Source organism: Euprymna scolopes, chromosome 17 (assembly GCF_053919585.1).
Source record: "Euprymna scolopes isolate OS-2025 chromosome 17, ASM5391958v1, whole genome shotgun sequence".
Classification (NCBI taxonomy): domain Eukaryota; kingdom Metazoa; phylum Mollusca; class Cephalopoda; order Sepiida; family Sepiolidae; genus Euprymna; species Euprymna scolopes.
The window spans coordinates 102,799,384-102,818,553 of NC_136498.1; the positions used below are offsets into that span (position 1 = coordinate 102,799,384).

At 33.2% G+C, this 19,170-nt stretch overlaps 1 protein-coding gene across 1 annotated transcript in view; it reads right to left on the minus strand.

The window, feature by feature from the left end:
* The window catches only part of LOC145296860 (sodium/potassium-transporting ATPase subunit beta-1-like), a 676,983-nt gene extending 659,079 nt beyond the window's left edge, over positions 1–17,904 (minus strand). Inside the window, exon 1 of the mRNA XM_080142994.1 lies at positions 16,598–17,904. Coding sequence (XP_079999120.1) covers positions 16,598–16,871 — 274 coding nt within the window. The 5' untranslated portion in view covers positions 16,872–17,904. The remainder of the gene's footprint in view (positions 1–16,597) is intronic.
* Positions 17,905–19,170: the final 1,266 nt, after the last annotated feature.

The window sequence follows — 19,170 nt, forward strand, 5'->3', positions numbered from 1 at the left end:
TTTGTGAGCCAAAATATTAAAAGGAGGAAATTGAAAGTTTCAGATACGAGAAATCAGCCGACAATCTAAGCTTATGTGTGTATATATGTGTATGTACAGGACAGCGTTCTAAATAAATGGACAAATAATTATAAATTTTTTAAAATACGTATTCTCGGCAACACAGTGAGTAACATGGCCAACTGTTTTTTGGTAAAGCTTACTATTTAGATTGTACACCAACAAAAACTCTTCACAAAATACTTTTAATAACAATTAGATAAAAAAATTAATAGAGAAAAAGAATTGTTTTACATTAAATTCGGAGATATATTAACATTTTTAAAGGGATTGATGAGCGCACATCAGCATCAAAACTATGTATGTACTTGGTAAAATAATAACCTATTGAAACTATCTTAATGAATTATGGAATATGAATTCTAGGTATTTTGGATAAATAAAGACGTGCCCAAAGATAGATTAGTTTGGAAGCCAATTTCTTAAAGCCGTCCAACACATGCCAATATGTAAAAATGAACAATAAACCAAATACAACTATTATGATGATAACCCAATCTAAATCTATGACCCAGTGGGTTACATTTGTCTAACATATATATCTCGCATATGAGGGTGCCAGGTACTCCAATAAGTTTTAAATTAATTATTGATGTGCAGAAATGGCTGGTGTTCCCTGGATTTAATGAGGAATTCCGTTTTCTTCTGGATCTATTTATTAAAACTTCCAAAAAATTTTTTACTGAGGAATCACCAATTACCAATGGCCAATTGAAAGATGATGGTTGTTTAGTGCTAGTGGTTAATAACTCTGGCTTCCTTTATTAGAGTTATTTCTCTATTAGCTTTGATCGCTATAACACTATAAAAACAGCAACTCAACAGAGGTGGCAACAGTACTTCATCTTAGGGAATATTTGGCTCTTAGTCAGGTAAAGGATTGCGCCAGGAATAAGATACCTTGTGAAGAGGTAGAATGATCCAACCATGGTTCCAACCACTTGGCAACGGATTTGATATAAGTCTACTCTTTTATATGATTGATACATGTTAAAAAATTGTTTTCCTTTAGTTTAAGAGGACATACTCGACTTAAAAAAGAGTTAATTAAAGCAACTCACATTCCAATTTCAAAGTGTCAACAATTCAATCATTTTAACCAATTACATTTTTCAACAACAAATTTGGTATATATATTATTTTATTAGAACTCATTATTGAGAGGAGTATTATCTATTAATTTATTTATTGCAAACTATTATCCTCATCTTTCTTAGATGTTGTTTCACGACAATTATTGATGGCAGCAATTGCTGAGAATGCAGTTAGGAGATTCAGAGTTCCTATCCCGTCGTGGTTACCCCCTGATAAAGGCCAGAAGAATAGTTGGCCGAAACGTCGTGAAACATCTAAGAAAGATGAGAATAATAATCCACAATAAATAAATTAATAAAAAAATTAAGTATTCCCATTTTTTTCCAGCTGATTTATGACGAATTTGATGCAAACCAAATAATTGGTATTGCTCAATCAGGGCAAGTTTTTGAGCTATAGCCATATGCCAGTTTTTTTTTTGTTTTTGTTTATATGTATGCAGCATTTTAGAAGAGTAAAATGCCAAGTCGAATAATTTTTTGGATTGAAAATGATTATTGTAATGACAAGTATTCAGGTCTGATAATTCTGGGTAATTATGCTGAAAAGGGATCAGTTTGAAGTAATAAAATCTCAAAATCTTCCAAAAATTGATGCTCAGCATACACGGAAGAGAACTGGATGCCCCCCTCCCCAAACAAATAAAAAATAAATCCATCAAAACAACTTTCGTTTCAATAAAAATAGCAGCGAGTGCCAGAGTGACCGACAAAAAAAAATAACCCCACAACAATTTCAAATATAAAAGAATGGATAAAAACATGTAAATGTAATCGCTCAAAATAAGAATTACATGATACCCTCTCTACCAGATATTTTGGCAGATGGGATACAAGGAGGAGAAGCTATTCTCCATATATTGAGCACTTTTTGTTGCAAAGAAAGGAACGTCATCAACGACTCTCTGATGGACAGAAAATACTCTTCCAACCACTGCACATCAAGCACGAGTTAATCAAGCAGTTCACCAAGGCTCTGGACAAGAACGGTGAGTGCTTCACTTACTTATGCCATGATTTTTTAAAATGTACCATGCAGAAGTATAATGTCATGTTTGACGGTCGTCAGATCTGCCAGCTCAGAGATCCAGAATTTGAAACCTTGAGGAATGAAATGAAACTAGAAACGCAGAAGGTATTTGTTCTCCTAGTTTCTTGGCAACAATAAGGCCCGAAACTATGCAGAAGTTTTCAACAAGTAAACTGCTCAACATTATGCTGTTTTCAGAAAGCAGGGCTTCAACACGAGACTCAAGATGCATTATCTATTTTTACATATAGACCAGTTTCCCGAGAACCTGTGTTCAATGAGCAAGGAGCACGGAAGAGAGATTTCATCATGACCTGAAAGAGATGGCGACCAGGTATCAGGGTCGCTGGGACGCAGTCATGATGGCTAACTACTGTTGGAATCTGAAGAGAGATCTTCCTGCCACTAAGCATTTCAGAAGTTCGAAGAAGCAGAAGTTCAAGCCCTAAAGTTTGAACAATCGTGAAGCAACATGCAATTTACGTATACTTATCTTTATTAATGCCCAGCATTCAGTTTATACTAATCAATGTTTCTATCAGGTAATCAATATATGTTGTTTCCAAAACATTTTATCTCTTAAAGACAAATTTAGGATATCTGTTGATAAATTAGCTTATAATGCCAAAAAATATAATCGATTTTGTCAGAATATCTGATTTTTTTTCAAAATTACTACAAAAATCGGTGCTGGTTTTATGTAGGGTGCTCAAATTATAGGTTTCTAGCAGAGCTAGTCTTTCACGATGCGAAAATGCGGCTAAAATCTGAGCACCCTGCATGACACCAGCACCCAAAAACCTGACTTGGAGAGAAACCGATGACATTTCCTGATTCAGCAGTGCAAAAATACCCTAAATCATTTGTAGAAATCTAGACAACACTCAAAAAATAAAATAAAAATTGTTGCCTACTATCAAAATAACTACTATGTGTTATGAACCTAGGAGGTTTTGACCCGGGGTAATATTTTTACTACAATCTTTTCAGATTTAACCAAATTTTTGTTTAGAAAGAAAAAAGGGGGTGGGGTTCAAAATGAGACTTGATATTTTTTCAACTCCCAGGGTTTGAAAGTACAAAGTGGACTTGGGTCTACTTTCGGCTTTTATTTTGTCCTTTAGTTTTCACATTCTATGAGTGAGGTTTCTGACAGAGGAGAAAGAATTGCTGTTGTCTTAACTAGCTTTTGACATTGCAGTATTTTTTTTTTTAATTTTTTTTTTAGCTTTTTTACATCAAATGGCTTGTCTGGAGCAATTTCCATGAAAAATCTTTCTAGTCGAAAGATTTTGAGACAAAGTCTCCTGGATCAAAACTTCCTTCTATCTTTGATTATGTGACACTTCAAAATTTTAAAATAACAGGCGAGGCCTTAAACTACTGAAGTGAAACTAATATCCCTTTTGTATTAAAGTTTATAAAGGGAGAAATGGTCAAATATTTGTGTTCAAAAACCAAAGAAAGAAAGCATCTCATGCACCTCTCTTATATTAAATAGAATTTACTACATATATAAAGTATTTAATAGGTTCCACACTATCACTCAACCTCCAACCCCTGTCCCATCGCCACAATGTTGCAAACTTGTTCCTATTTTACAAGTATTTTAAATGGAACATGCTCTCATATTTGTACACCTTTGATATACATACCCCGACAAGCCTGCTTAGCAAAATAACCCACCTCTTCACTGTAAAGGCCCCTAGAAACTAGAACGCCTTCTACTCTAATACCTTATATCCTTGAACTGCTAGAGTTTAAAATTCCCTCCCTGCTTCCTGCTTTTCATAACTAGGACAACAGCATATTCTTTTCATTGCTTTGACTCTCGAGTGTGTATCCGTTGATATCATATCTGCTTTTATACAGTGATATGGTTCTCGGTTGATTAATTGTGTCTAACTGTGTTGGATATATACTCGAGAGTCAAAACGATGAAAAGAATATGCTGTTGTCACTGACCTATTCATAACTGTACTGATATGCAGAAGTTTAAATGTAATGTAAACTCACAACTCTTATCGCTTTATTTGGTTCCCTGTGAGTAAGTATCCTAAATTATAGCACTTTATGTCCAAGTTACAATATTGTTCGGGGTGAACAAGTGTAAAAAAAAAAAAAAAAAAAAAAAAAAAAAGGCTGAACAAATACCGACAATTTGGAATATTGCAACTAACGTATGCAAACGTATTACTATTGTTGTTATTCTCTTTAAGTTCTTAACTAAAACACTGCTATAAACCGCTTTTTTTCTCTTCCTATTAAGATTACCCCAAATGTCTAACAATGAGGCGTGAATCGTTGTGTGGATAAAACAAATAAAGGCTGACAGAGAGTCGGTATCTTAACTTTGCTAAGAAGAATCAACTTCGACTTGCGCAACTGCCATTGCTCAAAGGCAGCATGCATTCCGCAGGTTTAACCGACATAAGTCCAGTTCAAACAGACAGAAGTACATAGAAGCTAGAAGTAACGTTAAGAAAGAAATAGCGACAGCTAAGAGGGAATTTACGGAAACCACTAAAAAACGCATCGAAGCACAAAAACTAGGAACTCGTGACTTCCGGAAAATCTACAACAGTGTAGTAAATAATGGGCAATCAACGATTCGCCAACTAACCAACAATCACGAGGTTGTTTGCTCAGCAACCGAAAAGGCTAACATGCTTGCCAGTCGGTTTGCCTCAAACTCCACACTGGACCCTCCCAACCACCACCTACCTCAATTTCCTATGCGGACAGACACCACGCTAGACGATCTGAAAATCACACCTGCTCAGGTGCATGCTATCATAAAAAACCTTGAATCAAAAGTAGTTTGTGTAAAAAGATAACATCAAGCTGTAAGAAACAACACACACACGCGTATAATTACCTACTAGACATAACCCTAAAGTGTCTTTGGTTTGTCTATTCAAAGATTTGTAAGGAAAATTTAACGTGAATATACTTCCCTTTCCAAGTAAACCGTTACTAAATATTAAAAAAAACAACAAAAAAGACATAGTATTTGAATTTCAAATAAGATCCCTGGACACGGCTGTACACTGGCTCATACAAGGAATGGTACACCTTATCCTAATGACGTTACCTCAACTAATAATACTTAGCTGGGTACTCCACCAGACTAGAAGAATTCTTTCCTAGAATCTGGTAAAACCAAGAGACCACAGGAAAGGTAGACTATAACAAAGTTTACTGATCAAGTGTATAAGTACCAGGTGTAATGCCTGCTTTGCCACACTTTCACAACACAACACTCGACTAGCTACGGCCACTATCAACAAACCCCCCACTGTCTATCTGTGCCTATGATCAGTAATGGTGGAACTTGGGTAGGGCTTCGTTATTAGTAGGGCCAGGACAAAACTATATTCTTTTCATTATTTTGACTCGAGTATGTATCTGTTAATTATAAATATGCTTTTATATAGAGTGATACGGCTTAATCACGTTGACACACCGGTTCCCGCTGGATCACCGAAGTTAAGCAACGTTGAACCTGGTCAGTACTAAATGAGTGACCATTTGGGACTTTCAGGTGCTGTATGTGCTCTCTCCGCTTGTCTCGGCATTGTTTCCAGTCGTCCTGGTCTTTTCCTTGCCACTGGACTCAAACAGTGCAGATTAAGGAGAGGTGTACACACGCTACTGCCCCTAAGGGGTATCCTTTGTCTTTCAAGACTAAACGGAAGCATGGGATAGAGAGTGATGTGGTTCTCGGTTGATTAACTGCGCCTAACTGTGTCGGATATATACTCAAGAGTCAAAAGAAGAATATTCTGTTGTCGTAACCCTAGTTATTAGATAATTAATATTCTTAACCACTTCCAACTCAAGGTTTGACAAGTAAACAAAAGTTTAATGGAATATTCGAATATTTATGTATCTCATATAGAGATGAAATGTTAGCCACAGGAAAGGGTTTCTTCATTTCTGAGAACTGCGACTGAGGTTACATGAAGCAAAAACGCATACATATGCAAAGTATGAAAAATTGTGTAAATTGCTCACTTTTTCCAAATTAAGACAAGTATATTGTTTTTCTTGATAAAATAGAGAAAATAGTTAGTCTGTAAGATGTGTGCGTATGTTTCTCTTATTGTGCCAGTGTATGTACAAGGCATCGTGTTTATGCAAGTTCAAAGTAGTTCCAATGATAAGAATATGCTGTTGTCATAGCTCTACTAATAACCAACCACACTTCCACTTGATATGACCATTACTAAAGGTTTAAAAATGAAAGATCGACATTTTAAATTCGTTTTTATTCTTTTATACAGATTAATATTGAGTATTATGTCTCTAGAGTTTACCCATCTCAGAGGCATTTTTGTCGGAGAGGTCATTAATAAATATCAGGAACAATAGAGGTCCAAGAATAGACCCCTGAGGCACTCCCGCATTTATACAGATTAATATTGAGTATTATGTTTCTAGAGTTTTGAAATAAGGATTGATAGTTTGTTTCTGGATTATCCAGACTACTGTTCTCGTCTTGAGTGTTAGTCTCACAACATTTTAGCTGACGTAACCTCTAATCTTTTCCGCTATATCTTGTCAAACTCATGTCATTTAAATAAAGTGTTCCATTTAAAATTACATGCAGAGAAATGATTAGTCTGTAAGATATGTGTGTATGTTTCTCTTATGTCAATGTATGTGTATGGTATCGTGTGTATGCAAGTTCAAAGTAGTTCCGGTCTTTTTTCTTTTCTCTTGCTTAGAGTTGGGAGGGCTGAGTCCAAGGTTTTACAATCTGTTTTTGAATGACTTTCTTTTATGACAGATCACTAGCTGGCCGGGGTACATGGCCGTGCTAAATCTTTTTTTTTTGTTGTTGTTGTTTTTATCTGAAAACAACCGGCTTTAGGAACAAATCTTTTGAGCCGGTGAAGAGTTTTAGCCTACGGATATAATTGTAGACATGTGACTTGTTATTTCTATTGTTTCATCATTTTGTCTGTTTTAGGACCATATTAGCATTTATTTATTTTATTTTATTCCTAATGGCTTCTTACATCAAGTGGCTTCATATTTTGCTTGGAGAGATTTTCATTTAAGAAAATCCTATCAAATTATGAATCAATTGCATATATTCTTACAGGTGTTTCTCTTTCTCTATTTCTGTATGCCCCCTCTTTCTGTCCGTCTCCCTCTTTCTCCCTGATCCATCATTTTGTCTGTTTTGAGCCCATGTCCATACAACATACATCTTTCTTATATGTAATTCTGAGATCTGTCATTTTATCGATCTGTTGATTCATAACTAGGATATTTAAAGCTATGTTATACCTATAATACATTCACCTTTTCGGTGTTGCCGTAATACAAGAAAAAATAGCAAAAAACAATTAAGTTTTCTTTTTGCATTCGTTTATTTTCCCTTTATTAATTCCTCCAGTTCGCCTTCATTACTGATGGTTGTGATTGTACTCTTACACCAAATCACATCAGCTAACAAATATTGACGTTTTTCCAAATTTTTCGCCTTTTCATTTTACCTGAGATTTATTGATCTCCAGATAAGATTAAACTGTTAATTATGTCATTTGGATTTATTTGGAGAAGTAAATAGATCTCCGTATTAGTTAATTGCAATCCCCGCACAGTCTTCTTATAGAAACGTTACATTAATTCAATAGTTTCAAATTTTGTCGCTTCGAATCTGACAAAAGTCCTCTTGAATACATCCACGGGCTAGATTATAGGAGACTGACAGGGAAACCCGACGTTGCCTGGGACTTAATGAGGATCACTATATATTGCAAATTCCAATACGTTTATTGTCATCGAAATCGGTGACTTCGCCAATCACCCGAACCAATAGCATTCGTTTGATGGTTCACTAGATATGAATTTTAGCATAATACATATATAATTATCTCCACAGCCAGACAACGTCGCAGCTCACAAGAGCAAAGAAAGTCAACAAACTTGTGAGCTGCGACGTTGTCTGGCTGTGGAGATAATTATATATTCTCTCACATTCTTAATATATATATATATATGCATTATTTGAAGGTCACCATTTGTCAAGATCAGAAACCACTCAAGGATAAGTGTTAATAAGTACTAGATAGTTGGTGAGTCAACTCTATGATGATCAATAATGGTGGAACTTTAGTAGAGCTTAGTCATTTAAAATGACAGGTTAACAAAACTTATTTACATTAGACTTGAAAACGACCATGTTATAGTCATCCGAGAAGCAGCCCCACGATATCGTTCCACAAATGGACAATTATAGGAAAGAAACTTTGCTCATTGAATTTATATTTGTAGTCAAATCCAAATATTTATTTTTCCATGATAAACAGCTCCTTCAGCATATTAAACTTTCGGTACATTTTCAACAAGTAGCTTTACAGATCCGTTTCGTTATACAGAAACAATCGAGGATTGTTATATCAATACCGACTCTTCTCATGCATACACCCTTTAGAAAAAATAGAAATTCCTTGATTAGAAAGAAAATATATACTTATATATGCTCTGTTATTATATTTACCATACATTAAGCTTCCAAGCAATAACGATTAATATACACGAAGAATGAAATATAATTGAAAAAAAAAATGTTACAAGAAAGAAACAAAAACATACGTAGTAAGATATGTATATACTTAGCAAGAGAAAACATACATGGCAATTAAACTACACTTTCTGCGTTTTGTCCCCGTAGGGATTGTCAGGCTAAAATGTATGGAATTTGTGTTACGGGACGTTCAGTTTAGCAAGCTAACCAATAATTCATTTGACACTTCTATATTATACAAACCAAAGAAATATTGAATTTCACTTGAAACAAATGGCACTTAAGTAATTGTCAGGTCTCAAATAGTAACATATCCAAAAATTATGAAAAACGATAAAGTAGAGAAATAAGTTTTAATGAAAAAAAGAAATTTGTGAAAGGAAGCGAAACCATTATATTACGCTGAAAAACAGATAAGTAGATTCCATGAACAAAGCTTCTTTCTCAGAACTGCACGGCTGTGGAACTATGCCCCCCCCCGAATTCAACTTGGATGTCTTCAAGTCCAACACAAACAAATTCCTGATGAACCGTTCCCTTAAGTAATGACACCTTATCAAATCCCCAATACTAACTATTACTACGATACTATCCCACTGATTTGTGTAGACACAATAACCCTTACCCCCGAGTGGCTCCTGGGCCTTGATAAGTGGTGACCCCCATGTAAAAAAAAAAAAAAAAAGTTTCCAGGAAAGATAACTAAGTTCCGTCATGTGACCAACGTAATTAAAAATGTTGGACAAAATTTATTCCCTATATAAAGTTTATCAAAAACAGTTTTTCATTAATTATTTTTCTACCGTATCGTCTACTAAAATTTTTGGATATGTTACTATTTCCGACATGGTAATTACGTAGGTACTATTTGTTTTACTTTATGCTCAATATTTTTTCGTTCGTATACTACAGAAGCGCTATTTATTTATATATAATATATAAACGGCTAAATATCTGTCTGTCTGTCTGTCTCTATATTTTCCAACTTATCTCCTCCGAAACTAAAAGTAACAGAGGTGTGCTAGGGGCCTCAAATGATTGGATTTTTATGGGCCCTTCTTTTATGGGTCCATAGCCGGTTAAAATTGTTTTTAAGGGATCAAAAATGGCTGAAAATTGAAACAATCGTTATACATGTTATATATTCATCTTAGTTTATTTTTAATCGGTTTATATGCATGTCACATTGGTATAGTGGTAACGTCACCAGCTTTGAATGCTACAGTTTCGTTTTCGATTCTAGTTAATGGCACCTAAATATTTTTTTTATTTTTACTTTTGAAATTATAACTATAATAATTTATACTAAATCTGGCCAAATTAAAATACCATATTAAAGCGTATTTTACGCCATGGGAAAAACCGCCCCCCCCCCGCTAATATTAGATATAGGTTTTTCTTTTTTTTATTGTTTGATTTTTAGTAACCAAAACTGATTTTTATTCTAAAAAAAATGTACATTTTAGCGAGCGGATATTTGTATACTTCTGCTCACAGAAGTTTCATGGTTGGAAACATTCTTTGTTTCAATTTCTATTCGTGATAAAAGAAAACTTAGGTACGTGCGTAACTGAAATTTGATATTAAGTTTATATAGAAATCAGTTATACAATGTATTCAACTACTGGTGCTAGGGCACTTACTGATCCGCGCTTTTTTTTAAATCGTATTTCCAAGTTTAATTAAAGTTTTACGATATGTGTTTTTTTATTCAATTGTAAGGTTAAAATATAGAATAGGTACAACGCACCCTCCCACCCCATGTTAAGAATGGCTTTTTAAATAATAACGTTATTATTTCAGCACAGATCAATAAGTGCACGAGTACCCAAGCACTTGCTACTAAGTGTTTTCTTGTACAGTTAAAGCGCGAACGAGCGACTCTCGAAACATAAAAGGTCATAAAAGCGGATATTTGTATACTTTTGCTCACACAAGCTTCATGGTTGGAGACATTTTCTTTTCAATTTCTATTCGTGATAAAAGAAAACGTAGGTACGTGCGTAACTAAAACTTGGGGTTTGTATTACTGTACACACAGATTCGAAAAAGTTGTCAAAAAACAAATATATAGCAAATAAATGTTATTAAAGGCAAGATAAGTTACTTTTCTACCTAACTGGATATATTTTTCGTGTTTTTATTCAATGTAACATGTTTATCCAGCTAGAAAAGCATACAGTGTTTACCGATGTATTGGAAAATTCAAAATGGCGTCCGACACTCTCTTTAACATGGCAAGTTCAGGAAAAGATTTTATAAATAATAAACTAGACAAAATACTGTTAGAAATTCGTTCATTATATGTTACCGTGACATAAGTTGACATATATTCGGTGTTTTTTTAATAGTATTTTGTCTAGTTTATTATTTATAACACCTTTTCCCAAACTTACCCAATGTATTCAAGTACTTGCTACTACGTGTTTTTTTTTTACAACTAAAGCGCGAACGAGCGACTCTCGAAACATAAAAGGTCACCTATTTCCTCGATTGTTGTAGTTGGTCATTTTTCAAAATAAAATAAGCGAGTTCGTCGATTAACTTCAACTACCTACCTGTCTGTCCCCCCTCTCTCTCTCTTTCGTTCACTCTACAGCAAAAGTAAATGCTTTTCTAGAGCCATTTAACCACAAGAAAAGAAATAAAAGTGCAGTTCTTTCATGTGTATATATTTTAAGATCTACATAGTTTTCGTTTTTTTTTTCTGGAACATTTTTTTTTCTTTTAAGTCGTTCAAGTTTATGAGGAAGAACACAAAATGAATTACAAAATTTAGTATTTTCTGTTAAAGAAAAAAAATATATATATAGGTACTTATGCAGGAGGTAACGTCCTGCAAAAACGTTATTTAGAAAACTATTCTTTATATGGGAGAAGACGTTTTGTAACTATTCTGTACTTTCACCTAACAATTTAAAAGATACCGTAAAACTTGAAAATACTGTCAAAATAATAATAAAAAAAATAATAGTACGAGAGAATATTTTATATAAGGTCGTCAATTGAGTGAATTCAGCATTGCGAGGATAAGTGTACGAGCGATGAGCAAATTGTTAGTATCAATGGGTCAACCAACGTGGCTAGTTTCAGAATAAGTTCTATCCACTACCTCCTCCCTACACTTAATTCAATTGGGATTGACCTTAGGGCAATACGACCAAAGTACGTGGGGCAGACCTCACACAGGACTAATATATTAATACAATGTATTAAAAAAAAAAAAACTAAACTGTCGATTGTAAAAACATATATATATATATATATATATATATATATATATATATATATATATATGAGGGAGGTAACTAGCTGTACCTACCCGGCATTGCCTAGAATACAACGGCACATTTTAAAACTTACGCACGCACACACACAGAATAAAATAAATAAAATTTTAATTATACAATAGATAAGTCCTATTATAGCAGTGTCAGAAATTTCGTGAAAACTATTGAATAATTCCACCCGCCATCTTTCGAAGCTTATAACTCCTCGAAAAATGTCATCCAAGCCCTATTTTTTTTTTTCAATTAAAGGAGCAAGGACCAAGGTTTCATTTAAAACACACACACACACACACACACACACACACACACACACCCAAAACAAACAACGTGGGTTTCTTTTTAAAAGGTTTTAAACTTCGGACTTTACAGGTAAATTTCTAAAAAAAACACTACTTTTTTGTTTTTAAATTTGAATATATTATTTATTGATCTTTTATCTTCAATTTGTGATATATAAAACTTTGATACAAAAATTAATTAATTTACTTTTTAATAGACATTTGAAAATGGGGGACGTGAATTTAAAAAAAAAAAAAACGTTTGTCTAAAATATTATATTCGGTTTATTGGAAAGAGCATAACATTTCACATTGACCCTGAAAATATCAAAAATAGAATCAACAGAAAAATTTTGATAGATTTTTAAAGTTTAAAAATTGAAAAATACTGAACTCGTAACATTCAATTAATTTCATTATTTTTTAAAAAAATATTTCTATTACTTTTTATACAACTTTAATAGTTTATTTTGGAAGTATAATCTATAAAGAAAATAAACAACCCACCTTTAAAAGAGAAATTACGAGTTTTTTGTATTTTATTTGAAGTTTCGTGTTAGGGGTGTCAAAAATTCCTACAAAAATTCTGATACACCTAGTCCTATTATAGCTTTCAATTAAAAATAGGAGAGTACTTTTAAACTTTCTTAAGTGGAGTAGTTTGGGTGTTTGTATTGCTTATTACTACGACGTTACCTTAAAAATTAAAACCAAGATAGAATTTTAGTACATTTGACAATTAACACCTACTCTGGTAATTCTCCCCCTCCGTTCAAATAAGATTTTTTTTTTTCGATATTTATTTTATTTCGTGATTTTAGAATTTAAATGGGGAGATTTGTCTAGTATATAACCTTAACGTACATTGTTCCCCCATTTTCGGATCATTATAGCTTTTAGGACAGTTAACTAAATATTTTACCGCTAACCTTAAGTCCTAGTGGCTGTTACTTACGGGTAAAGTTAGAAGATTGATTAATAACTGGATCTGCTTAAATAAAGATCACGTTTCCAATCGCAATTTTGTTGATGTTTGTTTCGGGCCTCTTTAGCTCGTTCGTTTGAATCGGGTACTGGCTGCTTTGAAACCAGACCAGATTTCAACTGCCACCGTAGCTTATTTTCAACTCGTAAAAAGTTCGAAAAACCGTAAATATTGATGATTCCACGAGAAGAAAAGGCACACTCTCCACCTTCCATGATTTCAGTTTATCCTTTTATACGCGTTTACGACCTTTAACGTTAGTGGCAGGGGTGTAGTTACAGTAAGCATTACAAATGTAAAAAGTGTCCTTGTAGTGGCCGGACGAAGCGTCTATAAATTGGCCTTTTGGTTAGGAGTAAAGTGTGGTATCTCTCACATTGCATACATCTTGGAAGAACATCACTCACTATCCAAACTCCACCGATTATTTTTCTTTTTCATTTAGATCTAACCCCCTCACTCACCAAGAGGTTAGCTTGCACGTTTTTGATTCAAAAGAAACCGGAAATCAGAGCGGTTCATTATGTAGAAAGCGTTGGAAGAATCTTACTAATAAATTTATAAAAAAATATATTTCTCCCCTCCCCCATTCCACAATTTTTGCTAATGAAATCATTGCATAGACGCATTGGAAATTGTGGCCTGGCAGGCAAACACAAAATATACTTTAAAATACTTGTTTTCTAGGGGTCTTCGGGTATGCTGAAAACGAATATCGCATTTAAAATTGGGGTCGACTACTAGTTTTCACGATACTGAGAAGATACTTTTCCGTATGTTTCCTGTAGTAATATAACGCGACAGCCATATTTGTTTATATTTTTACAATGTTATTTGGTTTCCACCTTAACATCTTCCTTTAAAATAACGACTTCGGAAGTTTTTCGGGTATGCTGAAAACGAATATCGCTCTTAAATTTCCGGCAAATAAGCAGTTTTCTTGATAGTATGCAATGTAAGTCTCTGTTATAAGCGGTGAACATTGTTATACGCGCAAGCGCGCATATTTTTGCAATAAAACTCTTGGACGATTTGGGAAATTTATGTAGGACGACCCCTGGAGTAAATGAGGTATTATGGCGATTGATGATTCCAGTTAAGAATAAGGTAGACATTTTCTTGTTTTGGGGACAAAGGATGACCAACAACACCCATTTTTCAGGCACTTTTAAAGGGTCTTGTTCCTAATTTATTCAAATAAGAAAGTGAAGGTTTTTATATTCTGTGCACATAAATAATGCAAAGTGTTAAAGTGTAATATCTGTTCTGTCCTCGGTCAATGAAGGAAAATTCCTTCCAGACTGAAGCCATTTAAAGCGCTGCTTTTTTTTTTTCGGGAGCTGGATTTTCCACATGAAAAATCGACTTTGTGTCAGTCCTAGTGAAGATACACGCACGAGAATACATCGATAAGGTTGTTTACTTGGTGGCTAGATTACCATTGCAGTAAAGACAAGCATGAGCAGTTTATTAATGAGGTATCAAACTCACTCCTCTCAAAATAAATCGCCGCAAAACTTGCCGCAATTGGTTCTCTTGACATTATACTATAAGGTAATTATGCACTTATGTTACCGTCCTATTTTAAAAATCGTATTTTCAAGCGAAATTCGAGTTTTACGATATCTTTTTTAAATTGTTAGGTGAAAGGGTGCTAGTGCAGAGAGTGATCCGCGCTATTTTTTAAAATCGTATTTCCAAGTTTAATTAAAGTTTTATATGTTTTTTTTTATTCAATTGTAAGGTTGAAGTCTATAGAATAGGTACAAAACACCCTCCTCTCCCCATGTTAAAAATGGCTATTTAAATAATAACGTTATTATTTACGTCCGGATCACTCTCTGCACTAGTACCAGTGAAAGTACAGAATTTTTATAAAACTCCCTCCCCTTCTTATGTTAAGAAGGGCTTCCTAAATCTTTCAGAACGGTAACGTAAGTGTATAAAACCGGATGCAATGTTTGCTTTGTCAAATTTTTACAAAAAACACTCGGCTACTACAGCCACTATCAACAATTTCCTCCACTATCTGTGCCTAAATCTAAACGTAGCTTCCATGAACAAACATACTTTCCTAGAACTGCCCGCCCAGGGGAAACTGTGCCACTGGCATGCTTTCCGGCCAACTACAATATGGTAGTCTGCAAGCCTAATACAAACAAGTTTTAATTGAGCCGTCCCCTTAATTCAAATTCAAATCACTCTACAACATTAACGATTACGGTATTATTATACAAACACCGTGACAGCGTTAGGGTTAGGGTTTAGGGTTAGGGTTAATTCGCTGTCACGGCGTTTGTATAAATTTACCACGATTACTACAGTACTACTACACTACCACCTTCATTCTCGAGTGGACTTGGGGCCTTGATAAGTATTAATTTCCTTGTAAAATAAAAGCAAGTCATGCCAGATACAGTAATATTTTATTTAAAAAAACTAAATCATTCACCTGGAATAACAATAATAATCACCACACACCACATATATTCAGACATTTCAATCTCGGCCTTTAAGTGCCCCTCCCTCTATGATAATTTGCCGAAAATTCACTGACAATATCTCCTCCTCCGTTTATAGGTCGAGGAATCGTCTTTAACAAGAAGGAAAGAAATAAAGTTCCTTTTTTTTCTTTCTTTTTTTTTTTAGTGAAAATTTTTACGTTTAAAGTTATTTGGACAGCTAGTATAGAGAGTAAATCCAGAATTATTCCTGAGAATTGCCGAAGCAATTTACAATTTGAAAGCCAGCTTCATATCTTATTCACTTTTAGAAAGTTTTTTTTTTTTTTTTTTTTTGAGCAACACAATTTTGTTTCAAACTGTAATACATCCCTAATCCTCCGTGCTATTTTTTAAAGAGTATTTTAAAGTTAAATTCAAATTTTACATTTTTATTAAATTGTTAGGTGAAAGTACAGAATAATTACAAAACACCACCATGTTGAGGATGGTTTTCTAAATAATAACGTTCTTATTTCATCACGGTAACATAAGCGTATACGTACCGCGTGATCTGCTCACCCTCTCTTTTTTTACATTTTTTTTTTTTTTTAATGATAAACTGTTACTACGGTCATTTCTGGGACTAGCTTGAAATTCTTTGTCAATCTGAGGGCCCATTTCTTGCCAGTACCTCTACGCCCTATCTTAACTTGAACGAACTATGCAAAAGTTAATTTGAGGACCGTGAGTGGGGAGTCACAAACTGAAATTTGAAAATAGAAGTTAAAACATTGAAAAATATAATATATTATAATATTATATATGTATCATTTCTATTAAAATAGAATTCTGATTTTTTTTTTTTTTTAGTTTACCTGTAGGGTGCTGTCCTGAATGTATCCGAATAAGAGTTCCACGGTGTTGTTTGAGGGCTAACCATATTAAATTCACCATTAATATGGTGATGAAAAACACGAGGGCCGCGATAGATAGACGAAAAGAGCGCGACTTCCGAACGCGAACACAAGCGAGCTTCGCAAAGTTTTCCTGTCTTGGCCGAGCAAACTTCAGGTCGTCCACATTGTTAGTCATGTCATGGTATTCATATTCCACCTGTTTCGCCAGGTGAACTTCTTCCGGGTGATACATGGTTAAGAACTTTGATGTTAAAAGCAAAGACGAGAACCACTAAGCGTTCGCTTTTTTTCCTTCTTTGTTTTAAAATGACCAAAGAAAAATTACCCCGTATTTTGATTGCACACCTATGTTTTGTTGTTGTTGTTGCTGTATTAAAGCTTAATTTCGTTAAATATTAAAGTTTGAAGTTAAGAATAACAGGTGTGGTTTGATACAGAGCTTAGCTTCTTTGTAATCCACTTTGAAACGAACAACACTTTGTAATGCTGCTGGTTACATTTATCAAAAAAAAAAGCGGTCAGTGGTCGCCATTCTTTAACTTGACAAGACAAACGGCTGACAGTGGGGACACCTAGCGGACAGGTAACATAACAAAACTTCAGGTGTTTCAAACAAAGAAAGGAAAGAAATTTCCTTCTTCCCGTCTTTTATTCCTTTTTTACTTCTTTCTTTCGTGTAAATCAAATAAAAAAATGTATACGTTGGAAAAATGAAAAACAACAACAAAAAAACACTTTATTTCTAAAACTTTCTAACGCTTTTTTTTTCGTCCTATCAACGAAGCCAATTTATTTATACTTTTAAATATCCCTTCTTACTGCCAACAGATATTTTTATTTGAGCGTTTGGTTTTCAGTTAAAAAATTTACAACTTTGCATATTTAACCTAATGAAAGATTGATTTCAAATTCAGCTGTGTACCCTGTGAATGGGAACAAAAATTGAGCTTAAATCAAAATAGATTTAAAAAAAAAGAATCTTGTTTTAACCCTCACCCAGAGGTTTCAATTTATTATTTGTCATTACTACGACAAATTATTTTTGATTTTGAAAAATAATTTACTTCGGAGTTATGACTCATTTTTATGACAGTTTTAATTTCATTTAGAAGAGATGTTTTCGTTCATTTAGAAATCTGGTTAAGTCGGATTAAAAATAAAATGAAACAAGTTTTCGTTATTTTTATATTAATCACCCATCAAACATTTTGAGCTTGGATAAAAGTAAAAAAAAAAAAAACAAGAAAAAAAAAACAAAAAAAAAACAAGACAACAATAAAAATAAACAAATATAAAAAATCAAATCCTATATGGATCGATATTTGTAAAAAAATATCTATAAAAAAATGTAACTTGATATTACCAAAACCGGTTCCAAAGAAAACAAAAAAAAAAGAAGTTTTTTAATCGAGTATATTGAAAAGTATTATCTTTTTAAAAATTGTAACTCCATGCATCCAATACTAGCTCAAAACTAAAACACCCACACACACACACACACACAAAACAAAACAAAAAACTCAAACGGGAATTTATCAAACAAATAAAATTGAAGAATTAAAAAAAAACACACATGGAAAATATTTAAATTACATAGTTAAAAACACAGTTTTTAATATTTTTGAGCGTAAAGTTTTATGCGTTATTGCTGAAATAACTGACGACGGAAAAGTTATTTTAAACTACTAAGCGAAACAAGTTGAACTTGAAAGAAAATATAAAACTTAAAACATTGATTGATTTATTTGAAATGTAAATTAAATAAAACGTTGAAAATAATTCGTTTTTATCGCACTTTTTGTTCTTTTTTTTTCTCTGTCAATTATTTCAATTTCAAAAGGTCTTTTGAATTGTTTAATCGAATTATTTTTATTGTTTAAACAAGTTTCTTTAAGTTTTACGATTTTTATTAATTATCGTTAGATATTGATTGTAAAAAGTTATAGTAAAAGTGACAATTGTAAATATTATTAAGAAATGAATTACGGTAATGAATGGCACATTATATGAATGAAACGAATCAATGAATTACTACCAAGGTTTGACTAACGTAATTACAAATAGAAATATTAAATATTATAAGATTTCAATTCACTATTCTTTATATTTTTGAGCGTAAAGTTTCAGAAGAATAAAGCCTATACATAAAGTTAGTTAAATTGTTATTTAGTAATATTTTAAAAGTATAGCTGCAAATTAAGTTTAAAAACGCCTAAAATCCCACGAAAAAGAAATAAAAAATTGATAATTAGCGTTCTTTTTATTGTTATCTTTTATCCTTTTTTAAAAAACAAAACAAAAACAAAACAAAACCAACGTTTTTTTTTTAATTTCACAGATTACGTATTTTTACTGGATGTTATTTTTTTTAAAAAGACCCCTTTGTTTTGTTTTTTTTGGCTCCCAAAATCGCAGTTTTTATTCATTTGTAATTCTTTGTTTTCTTTTTCTTCTCTTTCTGTGTTTGAAGTACGTGAATCCCTCACTTTCTTTTTCAAATAAAATCCTTGAATTGTAAACTCCTTTTTGCT